This window comes from Neophocaena asiaeorientalis, unplaced genomic scaffold (assembly GCF_003031525.2).
Source record: "Neophocaena asiaeorientalis asiaeorientalis breed wild unplaced genomic scaffold, Neophocaena_asiaeorientalis_V1.1 scaffold450, whole genome shotgun sequence".
Classification (NCBI taxonomy): domain Eukaryota; kingdom Metazoa; phylum Chordata; class Mammalia; order Artiodactyla; family Phocoenidae; genus Neophocaena; species Neophocaena asiaeorientalis.
The window spans coordinates 3,272,811-3,297,797 of record NW_020175674.1 but is presented as its reverse complement, the minus strand read 5'-3'; the positions used below and the strand labels follow the sequence as shown (position 1 = coordinate 3,297,797).

Below are 24,987 nucleotides of genomic sequence, written 5' to 3'. Positions count from 1 at the left end.
CTGCCTGATGTCTTCCCCTGCAGCAGCTGACGTTCCTGAAGCTGCAAATCATTAGCTAAGACACAACAGAAAACACTTCATTGTACAACTATCCACCGTGCCTCCATTAAGTGTTATTCAAGTAGCTGGTCATTAATAAGATGGTTTACTTTAAAGCCAAGTACGTTTTTACATAGGTTAATAACTCAGAATGACTTCTCACCAATGCAGCAATGGTCCTGAATTCCAGATAAGGAGTTGATTTCACTCTGTCCAAGAATTAACAAGGAAGAGTGTATATCTATTGAACTCTTTCCTGGGGAGAGAAGGAGTTTGAGATGATAGCTCTAAAGGAGATGCCTCCTATTCTAATCATATGTCAGGATGTGAGATCATGAAACCTTGGAAGCTGAGTCATGAAAATTTTCTCACATTTATGAGAAAACTTTTAAAGAATATTTGACCCCCATGCCTTCACTAATGACAAATATATTTTATTGTGTAGAAATTTCTCAAGCCAGCATAGCCAGAATTGCTCAGTTTACAAGCATTGTAATGTCTCAACCTTAGTTTGCAGACATTGAAGCAGACAGAAATAGGAGGTAATTCTCTGCTCTCTGTGTTCGCTCATCACCATTCACATGTCTTCTCCTAAGTCTGAATTTTTGTTTTCGTTCCATTCTATTTCTCAGGCTTCCGTGCATGGTCCTTGCCCTCAGATTAAGGACGGCTGCTCTACAGTGATGGGCCACAGGGTCCAGATTATACTGTTGCCCTCCGAGGCCCTTTTCTGCTTCCCAAGGTTTTGCAACCTAATAATGATGGCCAGAATTATCGTTATATTCAGTTCAGGTTGACCTCGGTGACTGTAATAAATACAGTTGACAATCATTCTGGTCTAGCATTTTTGAATGAACTTAAAGGTGGAAAGATAGATATCCTATTTTAATTGAAAAAGTAGTCGACTGAATCAGGATAAACATTGAAAGAAATGGTATCAGTGTTTAAAAATTACAGAGAAGGGATCATGAGGTCTTCTTATCTTCTCTGAACTTCATCACAATCTGCTCAGATTAGCAGCTGAAACTGTGCTGCATGGGGAAGAAAAACATGCCATCCTGATGATCTGTGCTATATTTGGCATCTCTTATTGTCAATAAAGTCTTCCTTGTATCAGATGTTCATCCTCGGCACTGCAATACGTATGTATCTGTTGCCTCTAATACCCTCTTCTGGATCCAAGAAGAGCATCACAATCTCTCTCTCTCCACCTCACTACCCTCTTTCCCGTGTAATAATATGACTTTATATTTAAGACAGGCCTTTTTACTTAAGGGAAGACGGCATGAGTTGGATGGGAAATGGTCATTTTTAAACCCCACATTTAATTTGTTTACCAAACATTTTTATAGCACTTACCATGCATCAGGCATTACTCCTAGTATTTCACAAATGTTAATTCATTTAGTATCCTCACAACAAGCCCGGGGGGAGGCACCGTTATTGAGCCCATGATGCAGTCAAGGAACCTTAGGCACAGAGAGGGTGCGTAGCCTGCCCCAGGGTCACAAGGACTGAGGAGTGACGGAGGTGGTTCTCAGTCACTGTGGTGTGTTCCTCTCCATGAAATCTTCTGCGTGATTTTCTCTAACATCTTTAATGTGTTGACTGGTTTCTGTTCCAAACAGTATCAACTCTACTACAGATATCCTAAGGTTCTTATGCAGTGTATGTCTGGCCTTGTTACCAAACAAAACTTGGGTCCGCTCACCAGCCCACAGTGAAGCCAGTCTGCTGACATCCCCCCCCCCCCCCGCAACTCTCAGATGGCTTTCAGGGAAGGGGTTTTAAAAAGGCATTGTGAGGGAGGGGGCTGCAGGGTAAGCAATCAGCTGGTGCACAATTCTTGGATTGGTTGTCATCAAGGTGAAGTTCTGAGCATCATCAACCTTCTGGTTTCAACCAGTCTGGGGGTCTATGTGCTTGTGGTCAGCAGTTTTCATCTGGTTGGGGTCTGCTTCCTATAAAACAACTTAGGAATGTGTGTCAGGCCTTTATCTATATTTTTCAGGGAAATGGGACTTTCATGAGTCTGCCATAGTCTAAATTGTTACCAGTTTTCCAGCTCAAGAGCTATTCTTTGTTTCTACATCTTCACATTCCTAATCAGTAACTCCTGAGCCAGCCTTAGAGACTCAGGGGAGGCCTGGGAGACTAAAGCAACAGGCTTTTACTTCAAAGGACAGCGATATGGATGGGGTTTGTACAGGGGTTCGTACAGGGGTTCAGCCTGTGTGTGTGCCTGTGGGTGTGTGCAGGAGTGCGCTTGTTGGTTGTATGTTGTTATTATCACAGCATTTGTGGAGATGCTTGCACTGGGAAACCGTAAATTAGGAAGCAAGGAATATATAACAACTCCCCCCTCGAAAACACAAACTCCTAACTAATTGCATTGTGAGAACTTAAGCAATTCACAGCCACTCTGAGTCAATTTCCTCATTAGCAAAATAAGGGAGTGGGACTTGATTTTTTTTTTTTCATCCTGAAATTCTAGACCTGGATCAGGATATATATTGATTTCTCAAGCAGCCAGTAAGGACAGGTCTCCTCAGGATAGAGTTGACTTTTGACATTTGAAAGAACTGTACCTCAAGACTTTAATAAATCCCTAAGTTTCCAAAAACCACAATAGCTTCAGGCTCTCATAACAAGATACACTAAAAAATAAGTGAAATTTTTACATGACCGCTTTCTAGTCTCTATTAGCTCTAAAAACACTGAAATAAATAACTTACACATTTATTACAAAAAATTATGTCACAAAACCAAACTTATACTGTTATATAACCAATCAGATAAAGCCAACAGCAACACACCTGCAGTCAAACAAAACTGGGTTTGTGTATTTGCTGCCCTGAAAGAGAAGGTTCTAGAGGATCCTTAGGAAAAATCCTGAGGAGGGTAGAAGAGGCAGACCTAATGGGATGGACCTGTTTAATCTGATGTGACAATCATTTTGACATCATATTATTATGTGACGAGGTTTCTGAGGATTATAGCTGGGTCCTGCCAATCTGTGATGCTATCTCCTTAAATGCCTTATTTTGGAAAATATGATGCTTTAAGCAGTTGCACTTTCATGTTCGCTTGTACAGGTGGTTGTAATGTTACAGAAACATTCTGTAATGTTACAGAAACTTTTTTTTAATTTCGAAATGATCAAATTTCTAAACATACAAGGCATAAAGGGGACAGAATTTATTTGCATGCAACAGTAGGTATAAAAGATGCAGCAGGAAACACTGTTGAGAACATAACTCTCACCTAATGAAGGCCCAGAATTAATTATAAACTTGAATATGCAAGTGATTATACAAGTGATTTATAATATCTTTGCTGTTCAGGGAGATGAATTTTCTCTGCTTGGCAGACTGCCTGATTCCTGGAAAGAAAGATATATATATACACACATATATATTTTTATAACAGCTATAAATTTGCAAGCTGGGAGGATAATTACACGTGGAAAGAGTTACACATTTTTACAAAAAGCAGAATATTTCTCTTTTTCTTTTGCTTGAAGTTTCTGGCCCCCTCGAAGCAGCAGCATGTTACTGTGCTTACCGACAACTGACCTCTGGATGGATGTATTGATTGTACAGCTTTATAGAGTGAAAAGGAAGCAAACAATTCAACAGAAATTGATTGAGCATCAATTATGCATAGAGTGTATGAGGGTTGCCCAATAGGATGAAAAGAATAGAAAAAAGACCCAGCTTTCAAGGAGGGGCAGTTTAATAGAGATGACAAAGCTAGAGCCATTTGAATGCAAAAATGTATCAACAACATGTGAGAAATTAAGGCAAAAAGAAACTGGTCAGTTGGCTAATGTGAAAATTCTTACAAATGCATAATCATTTGTCTACTTGTAATTAACATTTTATTAACCTACATTTATTGAAATAATTAAAGTACATGAATATAAGACTACCGCAAAATCCAAGACACATGGTCACTGTGAATCTTTTACAGGAATTGCTGTTTGCCTGTCTCAGCCAATCCATACCCAGTGCGGTGGCTGAACTGGCCCTTGTGGTTCTTATTATGACTGCAAGACGCCCTCAGCAATCAGGAAAGAGAAAAACAAGGTTTATTACTTACAGGTCCTGGAAATTACATGGCACACCTGGGACCACACAGCATGGTCTCAGGTAGACAGGTAGACGGCAAGAGAGCTTGGCCTGCGGTTCTGATTTTATTGGGGCTGGGGGTGTAGGGTTTCACTAGCCACTCTTTATTGGTGAATTTAAAACAAAAGAGGAGGAATTTGAAGCATGGGAGGAGAAAAAACAAGGGTCCCAAATGGTCAGGTATCAAATCAACCAAGATCTCTAAAACAAAGGAGTCTTAGCTGGGGGAGGTGGCCTGGCTAGGTGTTTATTTGAGACAGCCATTTTTGAAGTGGATGCCTCCATAATCAAAGCTTAAGTCGGGCATTTTCATTGTAAAATATTTAAAAACAGTTGTCAGGGCTTGCACTACAGGCATCTTATACTAATTTTTTTTAATAGATAAGAATCATCTGCCTAAGTAATAAAGAAAGAACTGTGCAATTGGCCTGATGGCACTGATGCTTTAAAAAAAGCAGTCACCTGATAGTTGGGATAATGGAGTAAGAAGAGTCTAAATCTGAAATTTTTCTTCTTCATGATTTTCTTGTTTGTTCTTGGACTTTAGCATTCTACAATAATTTTAGAATCACTTTATGCATTTCCAGAAAAACTTGGTGGGATTTTTTTGTGTGCTGGGGATAAGATTGCATCAAGTATATAGAGCATTTTTAGACCTATGCATTTGCACATTTGTGATTCTGCAGTTAATGAGCACACTTCTGCTTGTATGTATCGGTGAGGTCAAATTTTGTTCAACTCTTTATACCCTTACTGATTTTTATTCTGCGTGTTCTGTCAGTTACTTAGAGATGCGTTTATTTCTCATTATACTTGAGATTTGCCTATTTTTTTTTCGTTTGTCAAGTTATGCTTCATATGTTGAGACTATATTGTTAATACATATAAAATTAGAGATGAGTGTCTTTGGATGGATTAATCTTTTACTATAATGAAATGTGCCTTTTTATCTATAGTAAGATTTCTGACATCAAGTCTGCTTTGTCTGGTGTTAGTATAACGACACTAGCTCTCTCCTGGTCAGTGTTTGCATGATACTTTTACTTTCTCTTCATTTAATCTGTCTGTATCCTTATATTCAAGGAATATCTCTTCTAACTAGCAAATAGTTGGGTTAGGTTGTTTGCAAAATCCAGTCTGATGATTTTCTTCTTTCAACTGGAACATTAATTTGTTTACATTCTATGTTGTGGTACTGTTAAATTTACCCTCTTCCTTTGTATTTTCTATTTACCCCATTATTACCTACTTTTGAATTAATTGTATTTAGCTTTCTATTCTTCCATTAGCTTGTTAGTAATACATTCTTTTGCCATTCTTTTATTTGTTATCCACAAAGTCTTATTATTATATTATTAATGCTTAATGTTTATTAATATATTTACCACTTCCTGGAAAATACACATTAATGTAATATATCACCTCCACATTTATGCTATTATTGAGATTTATTTTAAGATAAATATTTTAAATGATTCTTGCTTGCCATAAATATTTATTTACATTTACCAATTGTTGCTGTCCATTCTTTCCTGTATTTTGATTTCCATCTGGTATACTTCTCCTCCTTCTAAAAACCTCTCCTTAGTATATCCTTTTCTGTGCTTCAGCTGGTAACACATTCACATTTTATTAGAATCAGAATGGCTTTATTTTGGGGAATTCCCTGGTGGTCCAGTAGTTAGAACCTCACACTTCCACTGCAGGGGGCATGGGCTCAATCCCTAGTCGGGCAACTAAGATCCCTCCTTCCTGCAGTGGACCAAAAAAAAAGAAAAGAAATGAAAAAAGAAAAATGGCTTAATTTTTAAAGGCCTTTTCCCCCTTTTTTTTTTTTTTTTGCGGTACGCGGGCCTCTCACTGTTGTGGTCTCTCGCATTGCGGAGCACAGGCTCTGGACACGCAGGCTCAGTGGCCATGGCTCATAGGCCTAGCCGCTCCACGGCACGTGGGATCTTCCCAGACCGGGACATGAACCCGTGTCCCCTGCATCAGCAGGCGGACTCTCCACCACTGCGCCACCAGGGAAGCCCAACATTTTCCACTTTTAAAGAATTCCATTTGGCATTTATTTTCCTTCATCACCAAAATATAATTGTACTGTCTTCTAACTCTTCTATTGAGAGGTCAGTTATCAATCCTATGGTTTCTCCTTTGAAAATAATGTTTCTTTTTTTCTCTGGCTGTTTTAAAAGTTTGTCTTTGGTTTTCTATAGTTGTATTCTGATGTACTTAGGTGTTGTTTTCTTTGTCTTTATTCTGCTTAGGGTTTCCAGCAGTTCTTGACTCTGTGGCATTATGTCTTTCATTGGTGTCTTAGTCAATTCTGGCTGTTATAACAAAATACCATGGACAGAGGTGCTTAAACAACAGGCATTCATTTCTCACAGTCTGGAGACTGGGAAGTTCAAAATCAAGGTACCCACCTCCAAATACAACCACATTAGGGATTAGGGCTTCAACATATGAATATAGAGGGAACACAGCCATTTGGTCCATAGCAGCTAGTTTTGGAAAATCATGGCCTCAAGGATTGCTTCTGCTCCATACTTTATATTTTCTCCTTCTAGGACTCCAATTACACACATGCTAAACCTTCTTACCATGGTTCATAACTCTCTTATGATCATCCTTATTTTATAATTCAATATTTTTTCTTCTCCCTACATCAGCCTGCATATTTTATCCTAATTTGAGTTCACTAATCCTATTTTCTATTTTTTCTAATTTGAAAGGATACCAATCTACTGAGTTCTTAATTATTTAAGTTCACTCTTTTTTAGTTCTAGAATTTTCATTTGCTTCTTGTATAGTTTCTGATTCTCTGTTTAGATTCTTCATCTTGTCATCTAACTTACTGGACATATTAAACACCATATTTGAATATCTGTCTTACAACTCCAGTATTTGGATCTCCTGCGGGTCTGTTTCCATTACGTGTTTCTCTCTCCTTCTTCCTCTTTCTCTCTACCTGTCCCTGTCTCTCTGTCTTCATCTCTTTCTGTCTTTCTTCATGTGTTGTTGCCTCCTGGTATATGCAGTAATTTTTGGATGGATGCTTTAGACTTTTCATGAAAAACTTACGATGTAATTTGAGGTTTTTATGATGTTATATTACATCAAAATCAAGTACTTTTGCTTCTTCCAGGAAGTAAGGGTAGAGGCAGATTGCTTTCATCCAATCAGAGACTGAGATGGTTTGAAGCTGGAAAGCCATGAACACATCTAGGTCTAGAGGAGTTGGGGAAGAAATGGTGCTATTGGATCCTGGGAGGGCAGTATAATGAGGGGCCATCCAAGGGGAGCTATAGAGGGATGAAATCACTGTCTAAACTACTGGAGGAAAAAAATACCCAAACTTCTCTCTGCTTACCTCTGGTCTCCCACTCATGCTTCTTATTTGGGATAAATAACATCTTAACAAGGCAGAGTTTTTCAATCATTAAAGGTGATATATGTCTCCATTTATTAGTCTGCTTGAACTATCATAACAAACTACTATAGGCTGGGTGGCTTAAGCACCAGACATTTATTTATCATGAGGCTGAGAAGTCCAAGGTTAAGGTGTCAGCAGGGTCAGGGTCTGGTGAGAGCTCTCTTCCTGGCTTTGAGACAACCACTTTCTTGCTGTGTCCCCACCTGGCTTTCCCTCTGTTCTTCCACAGGCAGGAGCAGGGGGGAAAGCTCTCATCTCTCTCTTCTTATATGGACATTAATCCTAGTCTCTTTGGATCAGGGTCCCACCCCCACGATCTCATTCTTACAGGCCCCTATCTTCACATACAGTCACGTTAGGGGTTTGGACTACAACATATGAATTGGAGGGGGAGGGGGAGGACACAGTCCAGTCCACAGCAGTCTTCAAAAATTTTTTCTCAACAATGTTTTATAAATTTTAGTGTAGAGCTTTTACACATATAGTTGCTAAATTTATCCTTAAGGATTAAAATTTGTTTTTGTATATTGAATTTGTGTCCTGCTACAAGATATTAGTTCCAGCAGTGTTTTGTAGATTCTTTAGGAATTCCTGTATATACTATTATGACTTCTGTCCATAAGGATACGTTTACTTTTTCCTTTCCAAAATTTATATTTTATTTCTTTTTGCCTTATTGTATTTGCTATGATCTCTATTACAATGGTTAATAGTGATGTTGAGAACAGAAATCCTTGCTTTGCTCTCAATCTTAGGTAGAAAACATTTGACTTTCACAATAAATATACTGTTAGTGGTAGGTTTCCTGTATATTTGATAAACTTTTTCTGAAAGCTTTTTGCTTCTATGTTTTTGAGGGATAGTGGTTTTTAACTTTATTTTCCTACAGGAAGGTTTTCTTGTATCTGGAATTTAGCTTCAAGGCTAGGCTGACCTGATAAAAGGAGTTCAGAAGTGGAAGTGGTCAATCTTCCTCTTTTTCAGTAAAAAAAAGTCCATGTTATATTGATATCATTTTGATATCTTTAAATATGTTTAAAAGAATTTTCCAGTAAAGATATCTGGTTTTGACATTTTCATTGTACATTATCTTTTAATTATGAATACAACCTCTTTATTAGTTATGGGGCAGTTGATGTTTCCTATTTCTTCTTGGGTCAGTTTTGTTAGTTTGAATTTTAATGGAATTTCTCTAATCCATGTTAATTAATTTATTGGCATAAAGTTGTTCATAATATTCCCTTATTTATCTTTTTAATGAGTCTAGGATCGATCTGTGGTGCTGTCCCCTCTTTTGGTAATTCTATTTTCTGTTATTTTTCTTAATCAGTCAAGTGGGATGTTCATCAATTTTATTACTCCCTCCAAAGAGCCAGTTTCTTTTTTTTTTTTTTTTTTAATGTTTAAGTGGGTCTCAGTGCAATTTATTTTGTTTCCCTTACATGAAAATAGTCCACATTTTAAATGCATAACTCTCCATTTAGGCACATTTGAAATAGAAGCTAGTCCCTGAAATGAATGTTACAGCTTTTCTTTTTTTTTTAAATTAAATTAAATTTAATTTAATTTTAAAATTTATTTAAAATTTTTTTTTACTATTTTTCAAATTCCTTTCCCATTTAGATTATTACAGACTATTGAGCAGAGTTCCCAGTGCTATACAGTAGGTCCTTGTTGGCTATCTGTTTTAAATATAGCAGTGTGTACCTGTTAATCCCAAACTCCTACTCTATCTCTTGCCCCCACCCTTCCCCCCGGTAACTATAAGTTCATTCTCTAAGTCTGTGAGTCTGTTTCTGTTTTGTGAATAAGTTCATTTGTATCATTTTTTTTAAGATTCCACGTATAAGAGGTATCATAACCCAGTTTCTGATTTCATTGATCTTATCTGGGTTTTATTGATTTTTAAATTTTATATTTAACTGATTTCCACTCTAATCTCTATTGTTTTCTTCTTTATTCTATATTTCATTATTCTTGTTAATTAATTTTATTAATTTTGTCTGTTTTAATGTGAAAACTTAGATCATTGATTTTATATTTTTCTTTTGGAATGGAGTGTTTAAAGCTATAATTTTCTAAAAAGTACTTTAGCCACATCTCAGAAATTTTAATAAGTTGTATTTTATTATCATTCAGATCAAAAAACACATTTTAATTTCTCTTGTGATTTATTCTTTGACCTTCACATATTTATATACGTGTTGCTTAATTTCCAAAATTAGGCTATTCCCAGAATTTTTTTAGTGTTTTCTAATTTTATTTGGGTACAATATAAAATTCAAATTCTATTATATTTTATCTCATTCATTTAAATTTATATTTTGCATGTTTTATAATGCAAATACTGTGTTAATCTAGGAGGCATGAGTATAAGTTATTAAACAAATGCCCATTTTTTGTATAAGCTTCAAAAATATTTTTTTAAAGGAGTTGTGATCTCTCATGGAGCCCATTGGAGGAAGAAATGCAGAAGAGCAAGAACTTAGGCAGCTCCATGGGTTTAGGGATAAAATTCACAAGCAGAAAGAATACTTTACCAAAGAGATTGAAACTCTAAAAAAGGACGAAACAGAAATTTGGGAGCTGAAGACCTCAATAAAGGAGATAAAGAATGCATTAAAAGCATTGGAAATAGAGCAGACCAGATGGAAGAATTAGTGAGCTCAAAGATTGAAATCTAGAAATGATACGTGTAGAAGAGGAAAGAGAATTAAGATTTTAAAAAAAGGAGAAATTCTGCAAGACTATCCAACTCTATTAGGAAGTGCAACATTAGGATAATGGGTATCCCAGAAGGAGAATAAAGAAAGACAGGAGCAGAGAGTTTACTTAAAGAAATAGTAGCTAAGAACTTCCCAAACCTGGGGAAGCAACTGGATATACAAGTCCATGAATCTAAGAGAACAACTAATTATCTCAATACAAAAAGACCTTTTCCAAGGCACATTATATTAAAACTATTGAAAGTCAATGACAAAGAAAGAATTTTAAAACAGCCAGGGAAAAAATGATCATCACCTACAAAGAAACCTGCCCTTAGGCTACAGCAGATTTCTCAGCAGAAACTCTATAGGCCAAGACAGAGTAGAATGACATTCTCAAAATACTGAAAGATAAAAACTGTCAGCCAAGAATACTCTATCCAGAAAAGTTACCCTTCATAAAAGTACCCTTATGAAGGAGAAGTAATGGCTTTCCCAGACAAACAAAAGCTGAGGGAGGTCATCACCACTAGACGTGCCTTACAAGAGATGTTGGAAGGAGCTCTTCTACCTGAAAGGAAAAAGCAGAAGTATACAAAACTTTTAGTAAGGTGATAAATCGACAGACAAAAGCAGAAAATTACAACTCTATATCAGAATATGTTGTTAAGCAATTGATTATAGCATAAAGGTTAAAGGGAAAAAGTGTTAAATATAATTATAGCTAATTTGGTAAAAAACTTACAACATAAAATGGGATACTTTGAGACAACAAAAACATAAAAGGGGAAGAAGAAAAGGTTAAGATCCATATAGGCAAATGAAAATGAGATGCTATCGGTAGAAGAAGGACGACTTTATCTATGAGATGTTTTATAGAAATCTCATGGCAACCACAAAACATAAATCCAGAGCAGAGAGAGAAAACACTAAAAAATGGGAAACTGAAAATAAATCATAGAAAATCACCAAATTAAAATGGCAGACAAAAACAGAAGGAAAAAAATTCAATGGAGATATAGAGCAAAGAAAGGAAGCAAAGAAAGGAAAAAATAAAATGGCAATACTAAGTTCTCATTTCATAATCACCCTAAATATAAATGGATTGAATTCACCAGTCAGAAGACACAGAGTGGCTGGATGGATTAAAAAACAAGATTGAACTATAGCTCTAAAGACAAATATAAGCTCAAAGACAATGGATGAAAGATGATATGCTAAGCAAATGGCAGCCAAAAGAAAGTGGAGATAGACATACTTATACCAGAGAAGACAGTGTTCAAGCCAAAAAAATGTAACTAGAGACAAAGATGGACATTACATAAGGATAAAGGGGACATTTCATCAAGAAGACATAACTATGATTAGTATATATGCACCTAGTATAGGATCACCATTACCTCAATGGATAGATCATCCAGATAGACAGTTAACAAGGAGACAGAGGTCTAAAATGAAATATTAGGATGAACTTCATAGATTTATACAGAACATTCCATCCAAATGCAACAGAATACATATTCCTTTCATGCACACATGGAACATTCTTAAGGATAGAGCATATTTTGGGACACAAAACAAGTCCCAATAAATTTAAGAAGATTGAAATTATATCCAGAATCTTTTCTTATCACAAAGTTATGAAACTAGAGATCAACTACAAGAAGAAAGATGGAAAATCACAGAAATGTGCAAACTAAACAACATGCTACTGAAAAACTATTGGGTCAAAAAAGAAATCAAAGGATGTGGAGAAAAGGGAACCCTCATGCATTGCTGGTGAGAACGTAAATTGGTGCAGCCACTGTGGAGAACTGTATGGAGGTTCCCCCCCAAATTAAGACTGGAACTACTACATGATCCAGCTATTCCACTTCTGAGCATTTATTCAAAGATTACAAAACAAAACAAAACACTAATTTGAAAAAATGCAGGCACCCTTATGTTCATCATAGCATTATTTACAATAGTCAAGATATGGAAAAAATCTAAGTGCCTGTCAACAGAAGAATGTATAAAGGAGATGTGTTTTGTGTATATAGAATAGAATATTACTCATTCATTTAAAAAGGTGAAATTTTGCCATTCATGACTACACGGATTGACCTTGAAGGCATCAAACTAAGTGAAATAAGTCAGATGAAGAAAGACAAATAACATATGATTTCACTCACAAGTGCAATATAAATCGAAGAAACAAACAAAATAAATGAACAAACCAAACAAAAGGAAGCCCAAAGGTACAGAGAACAAGTATTGGTTACCAGAGGGAAAGGGGGTTAGGGGGTCAATTCTATGGTTACACATGGACACTAAATCCTTGGTGGTGAGCATGCAGTAATGCATACAGAAGTCAAAATATAATACTGTACACACAAAACTTATATAGTGTTATAAACCAATAAAAAGTACTTTAATATTACCTGTGAATTTCCATAATACCAGCAAACTATTGACCAGATAATATCTAAAATAGGAGTCATGTTACTCACAGTAGAATATTTTATGAGACTTTATACACTTTCTGTCACTAGAAACGATAAATTTGAACTTGTGAATTCTCACACATAGTACCTCGATACTTTCCTTGCAAACAACAGATAAGTTTCTGCTCCTTAAATTAAGGTTACGACAATAATAATTACCACAATTTATTAAATGTCAATAAAGTTACTGAATGCCAGAAAAAATATGAGTCAGGACATAGAAAATAAGGATAGTGCATGTTTGGATGCTACTGAAAAACAAAGACCAGATAAATAAATACAACTCAGTCCTGTGCTGTATATGAAGAGATGCACCGCCAACAAAATGACACAGAAAGATAAACTAAAAGGGTTAGGAAACATATCTGGCAAAGATGAGCTTAAAGAGAGTAAAAAGAGCAGTATTAGAATTCAATTCAAAAAGATTCTGCAACTGAGCTCCTGCATTTAATTCTCAGCACAGTGGCTAGAAGGAGCCTATTAAAGCATAAAACACGTTAGGTCGTTTCTCTGCTCAAAACCTTCCAAGAGCTTCCATCACTCTCATCGTGAAAGTCAAAGTCTTTGCTGTGACTCACGAAGACCTACTCAGTCTGCCCCCTGTTGCTTTGTGAACCCACCACACCGCACCACCTTCACTGCCTCGGCCCCAGATGTTCCTTGAAACCAGCAGGCATACCCCTGTTCAAAATCTTCTTCATTTGCTGTTCTTACAGTCTGACATACTCAGATACTCTCTCTCAGTGAAATGTTCCCCGACCAGCCATTTTGAAGGTCAACCCCACTCACTGCCACACAGAATGCCTGTTCTTATTTTTTCTACAGCACTTCTCACTATCCAGCATGCCTCGTATGTTTACTATTTTGTTTTGTTTTTGTCTGTTTTCTTCACTGGAACATAAACTCCACAGGCAAGATTTTTGTCATTTTGTTCACTGATGTATCCCCAGAGCCTAGCAAAATGCCTAGCGCATAACAGAAATATTTGTTTAAATCAGAAAGATGTGCAGAGTATGGCACTTCATACAGAAAATAAAGAATAATTTAATTTAATTGAAGACACGTCTTCAGTGAGTTTTTGTATATGTACTGAGTGCTTTCTGTGTGCTAAACACGGTTGCATATATTCTCTCACTCACTTAATCCTGACAGAGCCTGTGAAATCATCAGTACTATTATTTTCTCTATTTTACAAACGAGTAAACTGAAACATAGAGAGAGGGTGTGACTTCCCCAGTTCTGCTCTTTTCATGGTGTTCAGTGTTCAGTGACATGCTGTGACCTACACAGAATCAAGATAAGAAAAATGTTTGACTTTTACACAGACGAGAGACACACCATCAGACAGCCTGTATGAAAGCATCTCAAGGTGTAGGAACTGTGCAGCTGATGTGGTTGAATTACATTGACATTTATACGTCTGTATCTCTGTAGGAACAAAATTTATCTTGCTGGCTTTGTATGCAGCTGAAATCCCCTAAAAGATTTTATATGTATGATTAGTAAAGTAATGATGATGGTAATGATTAGTTATTAGTAATAATTAGGCATTATCCTGTTATTAGTGCCTCATAAGCACTTACTATCTGTCAGGATCTGTGCTGAGTGATTCAGATCAATTATGTCATTAATGCCCCAAACATCTCAGTGAGTTAGGAGCTATTAGATCATCAGTTTACTGATGAGGTACTGAGTTAGGGAGGGGGCCTGAGTAAATAGCAAAGAAGTGGTGTGTCTGAGATTAGAACCTGCACTGTTTTAACTCTAGACACGTAGTCTTCTTTGAAGGTTGGTCGTGTGACGAAGGATTATCCAGTAAATCATGTAGTTAGCTATGAGGTAGTTAGCTATGAAGGAAAAAAAAAAACCCACTTTAGATTCCTATCTCTTGTCACACATCAGAGTAAATTCTGAGGGACCAAGGAGTAAATTGTAAAATGTTCAACCGTATTTAGTCAATAAAAGTAAAAGCGAATATTTATCAAAGCGTTTTCTGGGCTAAAGTACAACAGAAGAATTGCCAAGGAAGAGCACAATAGATTAGACTGTATAAAATGAAAAACCATTTTATTGACAAAGAGAAAGATAATTGAAATGACAAGTAACAATATGAAAACTCTTTCTCTCAAAGAGTTAAATCAATTAAAACGGGTAGGAAATTAGTATTAATTCAATTGATAAAGACACAAAAGGCTGCGGCAGTCAATATCTTAATGAACATCTGGAAAACACTGAGAAAAACGTTCATTCCCATTAGTAACATGGAAATGAACAGAAGTGATAAAATTATCAATAAATGGCAGTAAATGATCATGGTATGCCATTCTACTTTTAATCATATATTATGAGTATAGTTGAAAGGTAAATATACCACTAGACATCAAACCGCATATACCTGTCTATGTAACTATGTATTTGTGGATAAAAATGAAATACAAAGAAGAAAGCATTATATCAATATCAAAAATAAGAATCCTCTGCAAGTATATGCTTTCCCAACTGCAAGTCTATTCATGAGAGACAAAGTACAACCGAGCATCTAAGTTCAGGGCTAGTAAATGCTGCTCCCAGCCGTATACTCTTGCTGTGACAGAGAAGGATAAGGTTCATTTAGACACCCCTCTGTCCTTCCACCTAATCATTAGTTCATTTCCTCCACCAGGCACATCTGCAACTTGAAATAATACGGTTCTTATCCACCATAGAGCTGAGTGGTGGGCTTAGATTATGCATGATATTCTAGGAGGCCAATACATTGTTCCACTTGGTGGAGAATATTCCTACCTTCAGATGCAAATGGGTTCTTCTTTTAGCCAGCTAAGTTTCTTTATGTAAATTACACTGTGCATTCCACGAGGTCCTTTGTTGCCGTTGCTGTTGTTTTCTCAGATATTTTATTCTCACTCTTGAAATCCTCATTCCAGGAGCCTCATCCTCTTGCTCCAAGTTTCTTTTTTTTTTGTTGTTGTTAACATCTTTATTGGAGTATAATTGCTTTACAATGGTGTGTTAGTTTCTGCTTTATAACAAAGTGAATCAGCTATACATATACATACATCCCCATATCTCCTCCCTCTTGCGTCTCCCTCCCACCCTCCCTATCCCACCCCTCTAGGTGGTCACAAAGCACTATTGCTCCAAGATTCTTTTTAAGCTTCCAGAAGGGGCTGTTCATGCTGGGACTTCCCTTAACTGCTCTTTCTGCAAACGACCATTTGCTCTTAGATCCCATTTCCTCCTCTTTCTTGGAAGACTTTGTTTTGCTAAGGAAGGCTGTGTGAGTGGTAAATTTTCCAAGTTCTTCCAAATGCTGAAAATACTGCTTACTGCTTTTACACTTGCTTGATGAATTGCTTATCTATAGAATTGCAGGCTCCAATGTTTTCCCCAAGAACATTGAAGGTATTTCTCCCTGTCTTCAAACATTCAATATTGCTGATGAGAAATCTGATCTATTCTATTTGAAAGGGATCTGACTTTTTCTTTCTGGAAGCTTTTAGGATCTTCTCTTTATCTTTGGTGTATTGAAATTTTATAGCAATGTTGTCTCTTTGTGGTTTCTTTTTCCATTCTTTTTGATAAAATGCAGTGACTTTTTCCACTCTGGGAATTTGCCTCCTATTATTTTTGCAAAATTCATTCTCTGCTATGTTCTGTTCTATCTTTTTGGAACTAGCTGGACTTTGTCTCATATTTTTTTATCTCTTGATTTTTTAATAAACTCCTTCTTTGAAATTCGTTTTTTGTTGTTGACAATCTTAGTATTGTTTTTCAAGAGCTCTTTTTCTTCTGGTATCTGAACACTAATTAGAGACCATTATAAGTTTTCTTTTCTATTCTTGGAATTATCTCTTACTTTTCCAAAATCAGTTCTCCTTTACATCTATCTTGGCCTTTCTCTTTAATGCTCTAGGTTTTTGTTTGTTTGTTTGTTTTAATGATTTATTAACTATCCATAGGGGGAAAAAGGCACAAAGACAAAAACAAGGAATTAGAAAGGTTGATTGGGACTTCTCAGGGTATGCTTGTATGTGCTTATGTGGAGGTGTTTTTGAATGGACAGTTATGACTTTGTTAGATGCCTTTTGGTGATTATTTAGGTGAGATCTCATTATATTATCTTAAATCTGAAACATTGATGAGAGTGAGAGTACATGGTCTGGGGGCATTATTAAATCATCAGACCTTAAAATCCAGAGCTGATATTGTCAGGTTTTTGGTTACAATTTGGCAAAACCCATTTGGGAGGCTATTTTGCAAAATAGACAAAGAATCCTAAACTATTGTATAGTGCTTATAGCAGAAGAACCTTAAAAGCACTCTAAAATTTTACCCAGTAATTTGATTTTTCTGATACATTCTAAAAAATAAATGACTTTAAATAGGAAAACAGTTTGATCAACACTTTTTTACTGCAGAGTTCTGTATTAATGTGAAAGAATGTAAGCAGTTTAAGGGTTAGACTAATGGTATACAGTGTCTATAGAATATTTTGTAATATTAAAATGTTTTAGAAACATTTAGAATCCATAGAAATATTTATGCTGTAATATTAAGTGAGTAAATAGAATGCCAAGTTACAGTGGAATTTGTTTTAAATTTGTGAGAAAAACTAAACTGAAATATTAATAGTGGAACAGTGGGATTGGGGTGCTTTACTCTTTAAAAAGAAGCAATTTATATCATATTTTATATTTCATAAATCCATATTATGTATTTAATAAAATTCCAAAAGGAAAAAAGAAACCTATGAAATAACAATAACAAAAGACTAGGAGAAACACACACACACAGACAAACACACACAGACACACACACAAACAGACACACACACACACATCAAAACAAGCACCAAAGAGAACTCATTCATTTTCATCTCCTCTGTCATCAACTATTTTCTACTATCTCATCTACTATGAGAGAGTGGAAACCTATCTCACACACATAACTGTGTTGCTTCTCAGCAACGAATTAGCTCATTTTTATTCATGTCTGCAATGTTTGATACAAAATGTGTTGGAAGGTATGACTAATATTCTATTGTAATCTCATAGTTTTTTACATCTCATATAAGCAATTCCTTTTTCATTTGTAAACTTTGTGGCAAGACTAATTTATATAACTAATAATGGATATTGGGAGGTATAGTATTTCAATAAAAATATTTTAACTTTTTTACAGTTAATTTTGCTTTCAAATTGGCAGATAGGTTGACCACACTTATAATTAATTTTTAAATACAAATCTAAAACTATTATGGTGCACAAAAAGATAATACATAGGAAAATTTGGAATTAAACAATAGTTTTCCTAAGTGTTAAAACTCTACAAAAATTAAGGAAATATCACAGATTTAAAAGAATGAATAATATTAAATGCATTAATCAAAACAGCTGCTTTTTCTTAACTACTGATTATAACCTTTTGAATAAATTAAAAATGAAATTAAGTGAATTGTAAAATGTAACTAAAATTTAATTTAATTACAATTTAATTGTAATTTTAACTTATTAAAATAAATAATAACTATATTTTGTTTGCTTTTATCAATCCTGCAGCACATATTCAAAACTGGTAACATATTCAAAACATGGAATCTGCACAAAGCTGCTAATTACTTTCTATTGATCCATTTTTATAGCACTTAAAAATGTGAAACAATCAAGCTAAGATTGTGATAACTTTCTAGAAAATATGCAGAAGTGCATATTTTCTGCTTTTTTCTGCCTCTTTATTCAGCTTAATTCCATTTTGAAACTTTTGTCATAATTGTAAATTTTGTTGTGTTCTGTATGGTTTTGAAGGAAATTCATATTTATCCTAAATACACTTTAATATTTTTGTAGAAAAGGACCTAATTTGATAAAGAGTAGTATTTTGCCTATTATTCGTGTAATAAATAAAATTTTAATGTCTACTTCGCTTCTGTAAAATAGTCAAAGTTTCATACCAATCTCCTTGAACTCCATGAATTCAGACCTCCACATCACTGTCTTGTCAACCAAAGAGGCAGCCAAAGAGGAAGCATATCACCTGTCCCCATCCAGGGTCTGGGCGGAGGAGACTCAGTGTCACTGTTGATGGAAGTTCTGGTCCTAGGGTATCGCCATCTTTGATACGTCCACTCTCAATCAATCAGGACTTCTGAGGGACCTTATTAATGATATCTAAGAGATGGTGGTATTAATACCTCGTGCACAGTATAGCCATATTTGGCAAGCATGTTAACTTGAAGTTCCATTCCATAGATCCTGTATTCTGATACAGGCGTATACAATGCATTGTTCATCTCGTTAAATGGGAAGTCTGTGATCTAATACATTGTGCAGATGCTATAATTAGCTGCTTTTGTGGACCGGGTTGTCTTCATTTCATCACCCGAGGAAGTGTAGAGGAATGAGTTAAGCACAATCAACCTTCAACATTTTATAGCAAATCTCTCTGCTGGTCTTAGTTTTCAAAATTCATTTGAATTTTCTTGCTTGGAAGGGAGCAATTCTTAACAGTTCATCTGCAATATTTTCCTTTTTAAAAATATATTTTCTCTGTCTTTTTCTTATTCTCACTTTAGCTTTTATTTTGTCTTGTAAACAATAACAAGTGATAGTTTTCTTTGTATCCGTCTGAATGTTTTCAGGAGTACATTTTCTTCTTTTCGCCAACGAAACAATGCTTCTTCTTTTCCTCTTTTATATTGTTTCTCACTTAATGTTTCGAGCATTTATTCATCCTCACGTAATATGTTTGCACAATTGTTGACTGAGTCAGTATTAGTGAAAATGAGGACCTAGAGTTTGGTAATCAGCCTTTCCCGGAGGTGCTGTTTCTGAAATGCAAAGGAAAAACTGAAGTGCAATCCAAGAAAAGTCACTGAGGCGGGCGTTGCTGGTATTATTGTATTATTCATTATTTCTGTTACCATCATTGGCCCCATTATTACATTTGTTGTGTCACCACGAGGAGAGCAGCTATACAGATTTATTTTAAGTGGCGATAACATCTTATAATTTATCAGCAGATGTGTTTCCAAATGATGGCTCCGAAATAGCTCTTCTAGCTGAGGTTAGTTGACTGCTGGTAAACTAGAGAGAATATACAGCCTGACCTTTTCTTTTGTGCCTACCTTTCATTGTTTGTTCCACGTAAATATCTTGTCATATTGATTCTAATAATGGATGGTTTTTGAGTAGATCCTTCTAAATCCTATGACACACTGAGGTTTATGTACATAAATATTAATTCTATGGTGCCCTACAACCTTTTTCTAATCAATCGACTACCCTGCTTAGACCATTTTTACTAAGCTATTTTAAATGAAACTTCAAAGTCAGTCATTCAAAATGTGATGGATACATGGTAATATGCAACTCAGAATCATAGTGTTATAAATGCCAAGCAAAACTCTATCCTGGTTACCAGAAGTCTATGATTTCAGATGCGTCTCGGTCCAGGCATTCATATACTTGACGGTGACTTGTGCAAAGATCATTTTCATGAGAAATGTACAAGGATAAATATAAAGATGACAACCATTCTTTCTTCCTTAAGGGATATTTTAGTGTGATGAAAAGAAATAATTTCCAAATAGTGCAAAGAATTTATATCGTTCTCTCTTCTTCAAATAGGTGATGTGGGTATGCAATTTGTGTCGAAAGCAACAAGAAATCTTAACCAAATCAGGGGCGTGGTTCTTCGGAAGCGGCCCTCAGCAGCCAAGTCAGGATGGAACCCTCAGCGATACAGCTACAGGCGCTGGTTCTGAGGCCCCGAGAGAAAAGAAATCCCGGCTGCAGGAGCGATCTAGGTCTCAGACCCCCCTGAGCACAGCCACTGCCTCTCCCCAGGACCAGGTTCCCCACAGCGTGCCGCCCGACAGGAGAAAGGGGGCTGAGCCCTCGCAGCAAGCCGGGAGGCCTGAGCAGAAGCAGGCTTCTTTCAGGTCTAGAAGTGAGCCTCCCAGAGACAGGTAAGAGGTCATCAGCCCTTAAGCAAAAGGCAAAGTCTTAGATGGAGAGCAAAGCCATCTTCAGGAATTTAACTGCTAGGCTATGTGGAAGGGGTACTTCTCAGGCCCATGAGGAAGGCAACACTGGGCCTGGGCTGTCTCTGTCTAGAATGTATCCTTCCTTAGGAGACCTTTGCCGAGAAGCTTGTCTTTCATGCACGGATGTAAACAAGTCGTCTGACTCAGTCACCCACCTGCACTACTAACTTCCAACCCTGAACTGAGAACAGCTTTTGGACCATTTATTCGCTGTTTGAGTGAGTCCTGTAGTTGAAAGTGTGCTCTGAGACAAGAGGATGGGGGACTGACCCACTGGAGGGTGTGTGGGTGCGTCAGCAAAGCCTTCCTAGAGGACATTTCTTTTACGCTGAGCTTTGAAGGTGACTAGGGATGAGCCAGGTGAAGGGCGTGATGGGTGCTCCAGGTAAGGGCGCTGGCACCTACCTGGCCGGAAGGAACAAGGCCAGTGGGACAACCCAAAAGATGCTATGGGCTCGAGGGTGAGTAGCAGAGAAGGGGAGCGAGTGGAGAAGAGGTGACTGGTAGGGTCTGAGTGCCCAGGTCACACTGGGCCTTTTAGCCAGGTTAAATTTCATAGACTTTATCTTAGAAATAATGGAAAGCCTCGGAGGATTGTAAGCCTGGGCTAACATGATCAGATTATTTCAATTTGTCAATTGAGTCATTCATTCAAAACAGTGGATTTGGGTCTCCCTGGTGGCGCAGTGGTTGAGAGTCCGCCTGCCGATGCAGGGGACGCGGGTTCATGCCCCAATCCGGGAAGAGCCCACGTGCCGCGGAGCGGCTGGGCCCATGAGTCATGGCTGCTGAGCCCGCGGGTCTGGAGCCTGTGCTCCACAATGGGAGAGGCCACATCAGTGAGAGGCCCACGTACCGCAAAAACAAAAAACAAAAAAAAAACAGTGGATTTGTGACCAGACAGGATGCCGTGCACTAGGCAACAGTGCTGACAAGGAGGACGTGGCCCTTTGCTCCCCGAGGCTGTGAGTTTGGGGGACCAGACGGTTATCACTAGGCGTGGCTGCTTTTTGTCTGTGTGACCCTTATTTATTCCACTGGGTGGGAAGGTAGGATCCACGGAAGGCTTCTGCTATCTTTTTCAAACAAAACCCACACAGTAAGATCAAAGACTTCAAAGCTGAACAGGTCTGGATTCCAGGCCTGGCTCTGCCACGAGGGCTCACAGGCACCTTGCAGGGGTTGAATGAGCACATGTGCTCAGCAGCTGGCCCTTGGGTGGCCTCCAGTGAATGCAACCAGTAGCCGCCATGTGTTTACCATCACTGAACACCGCCAGGAACCAGAGGGCATAAAGATGCTTCGTACAGGGTCCCTTTTCTCACAGATCCTGGGGAAGAGACCACACCATCTCCGAGAGAAGACAGAGCCCCGGGCAGTGAACTGGCCCAGAAAGGTGATGTGATCAGAGCTAGAAAATACAAACACGAGTCCTTTGGGAGCCACAGGAAAGAGGAGTGTCTTCTGAATTCAGGTTTATAGGACACCCAGGAACGTGTGGTGGGCAGACGGAACAGGAAAGGCCATGACAGGAAGACTACAAGAGCCACTTCAGTGATGGCAGGACTGGTGAGAAACTGTTGAGTTAAGGGGAGATGAAGATATCGAAGGGGCAGTCCAGGATGGCTCAGAAAAAATGATCTCTTTTAAAGAAGAGGAAGAATTGGGGGCTGTAAAATCTCTAAAGAGAAAATATGAGTACTGTTTCGGATAGAGGGTGAAAAACTACAAAGAATTTAAGAGTAAGGGCCAGGAAGAGGCTTTCTGATGAAATTTGAAAAAGACTGATAAGGGCAAATAGCCTTTCTGATTATATAAATACTTAAGAAAACAATGAGGACGTGGGGCTGGAGGAAAAGGCAAGGAGAGCCGGGTACCAGTCAGGGTTGGCCTGCTTCAGAGAGAGAAGGAAGACAGAAGGAATGGCCGTCTGTTTAAACTACTGAAGAACTCGTGATCCTACTTTGTACACTCATCAGGAGCCAGTGGGAATGGAACAATTAAGGTAGAGGTGAGAAAAGGCCTATTCAGTGAAGCAAAGAATCAGAGAGACTGGAGAAGTCCCATTTGCATAATACTCTATCCTTTCATAAAGCATTTTCACAGATGGTGTCTCCTTTAGTCCTCACACAAACTCTGCAAGGTAAGTGTCATTTATCAGCATTTCAGAAAAAAAAAAAAAAAAAGTAAACGGACTCAATAGAAACTTCCAGCAAGCACAGCTCTGCCTTAATGAGCTACTAAAAGTTTGCAGTGCATTCGTCACTCTTATGAAAACTCTATTTGGTAATGATGGATTGTATTCATAGTAGACCCCTTACACTAGAAAACGGCAATACTACCTATGCAATTCCTCCCTCCCTGAAAACCCCTTCCACTTCAAAGGGCCGAGCGATCTAAATGCCTCAAGCAGCATCGGCCATGCTTCTATTGTGCTATTTTGAGCCACTGGAAACCCTTTGCCCTTTCTTTCCATCGTCACCAGACCCTCCTCAAACTGACCCCACAGCTTAGCAACTACTACTTTGGAAAAACCACAACAGAAACTGCCCTACTTTTCCCCATCTTGTGTATTATTCTCAAATTTTGTTCATGAATTCTGCTTTTGGACTTCCAATCAAACAATGTTCTCTCTGGAAAGCCCTCGCTGTGGACCTCTGGATTCCAAAAAGAGCCTTGGTTGCCCCCACTTTGGTTGCATAGTACAGCATACAATGCCTGAACGCTTAGCTGAGGTATCCCCTTTTTGTAACTTCTGGGGTCGATGCTGGAACTTTCCCAAACCAGATGGACTCCAGTGTACAGAAGGGCTGGAAGGGGTATCTTAAACAGTATAGCTTAAAGATTCAGACTGCCAAACCCTCTTCCGTTACTTTATCTTTGCCACTGCCTCCCAGAGGATGGAGAGAAAAGTAGGACACAAAACGGGTTTCTTTTTTCATATTCTTTTCTATTAGAGTTTATCACAGGTTATTGAATACAGTTCTCTGTGCTATACATTTTGGACTGTTTTCTGAAAGGAGGGAGAAGGCCAGGGATGGGGAGAGGGAAGAAAAAGTAAAAATTATTTCAAAAATTTCAAGATTTCTATTATATTTGCCTGGGGAAGGTAAAATGGAGGCTAAGGTTCAGCCATTTATTCTTCCTAACCGTCTCCGTAAAAAGTGGTGGGGTGCACATAATCTCATAAAAAGTACTTTCGTTCTACTATTGAGGAAGTGCTATTGGAGTTGATTCCTGAAATGGACACACTTGGATTCACGTTTCTTTAAAAGTTTCAGTTATAATGAGAGATTGTTAATACATTTTGCCCAAATATATATCAGGTATATATATATCGTTTTGAACTCATATGTATGTATTACCGTTTACTCCTCGATTATTACCTATATTATTTTTATCGAGAACATTTTAAAGTCTTTGATTCACAAGCAGAGGTTCATAAATCTTGTTCATTTACGGAATTAATTTATTGATTTTTAAAATGATCTAGTTAATTTATAGAGAATTTAAAGTCTGAAAGCCAGTTGTGAAGGCCCGGAATATGTTGTGAGGCAAAGGAACCTTATTTAGAAAGCTACTCAGATATACAGGTTTGATGTAGTTCTTTTATCACCTCGCTTTTTAATTAGACATCTAAGTATAAATAATTATTTCCAAGGATGCTTCTGGGGTCTGGTCTTCGCCTTGAGCTTTACACATTGCTCTCCTTCTGGACGTTCCTTTGTGCATCACAGGAAGAAGACCCCAGGGCTCGCCGAGCAGAATGGCAAAGGCGCCCCGAAGGGCGAGCGGAAACGCGCGCCCAGGTCCTCTGCGCAGCCCGCGGAGGGGCCCACGGAAGAACGGGAGCGCAAGGAAAGGCGGGAAAGCCGAAGGCTCGAGAAAGGCCGGTCCCAGGACTACCCCGACGTGCCAGAGAAACGCGAGAACGGCCCGGCGGTGGAGGCCGAGAAGCAGAGGAAGGAGGAGGAGTACCAGACCCGGTACCGCAGCGACCCGAACCTGGCGCGGTACCCGGTCAAGCCGCCGCCCGAGGAGCAGCAGATGCGCATGCACGCGCGGATGTCCCGCGCCAGGCACGAGCGGCGCCACAGCGACGTGGCCCTGCCGCGCACCGAGGCCGCAGCTGGGCCCGAGGTCAGGC

The 24,987-nt window shown here is 38.0% G+C and overlaps 1 protein-coding gene across 1 annotated transcript in view; it reads left to right on the top strand.

Moving 5' to 3' along the window:
- RIMS1 (regulating synaptic membrane exocytosis 1) overlaps positions 1–24,987 on the top strand; it is a 395,670-nt gene that overhangs the window by 158,154 nt on the left and 212,529 nt on the right. The window contains 3 exon segments of the mRNA XM_024731859.1: positions 20,422–20,762; positions 24,578–24,985; position 24,987. The exon segment at position 24,987 is cut by the window's right edge and continues 385 nt beyond it. Of these exon segments, the coding sequence (XP_024587627.1) occupies positions 20,422–20,762; positions 24,578–24,985; position 24,987 (750 nt within the window).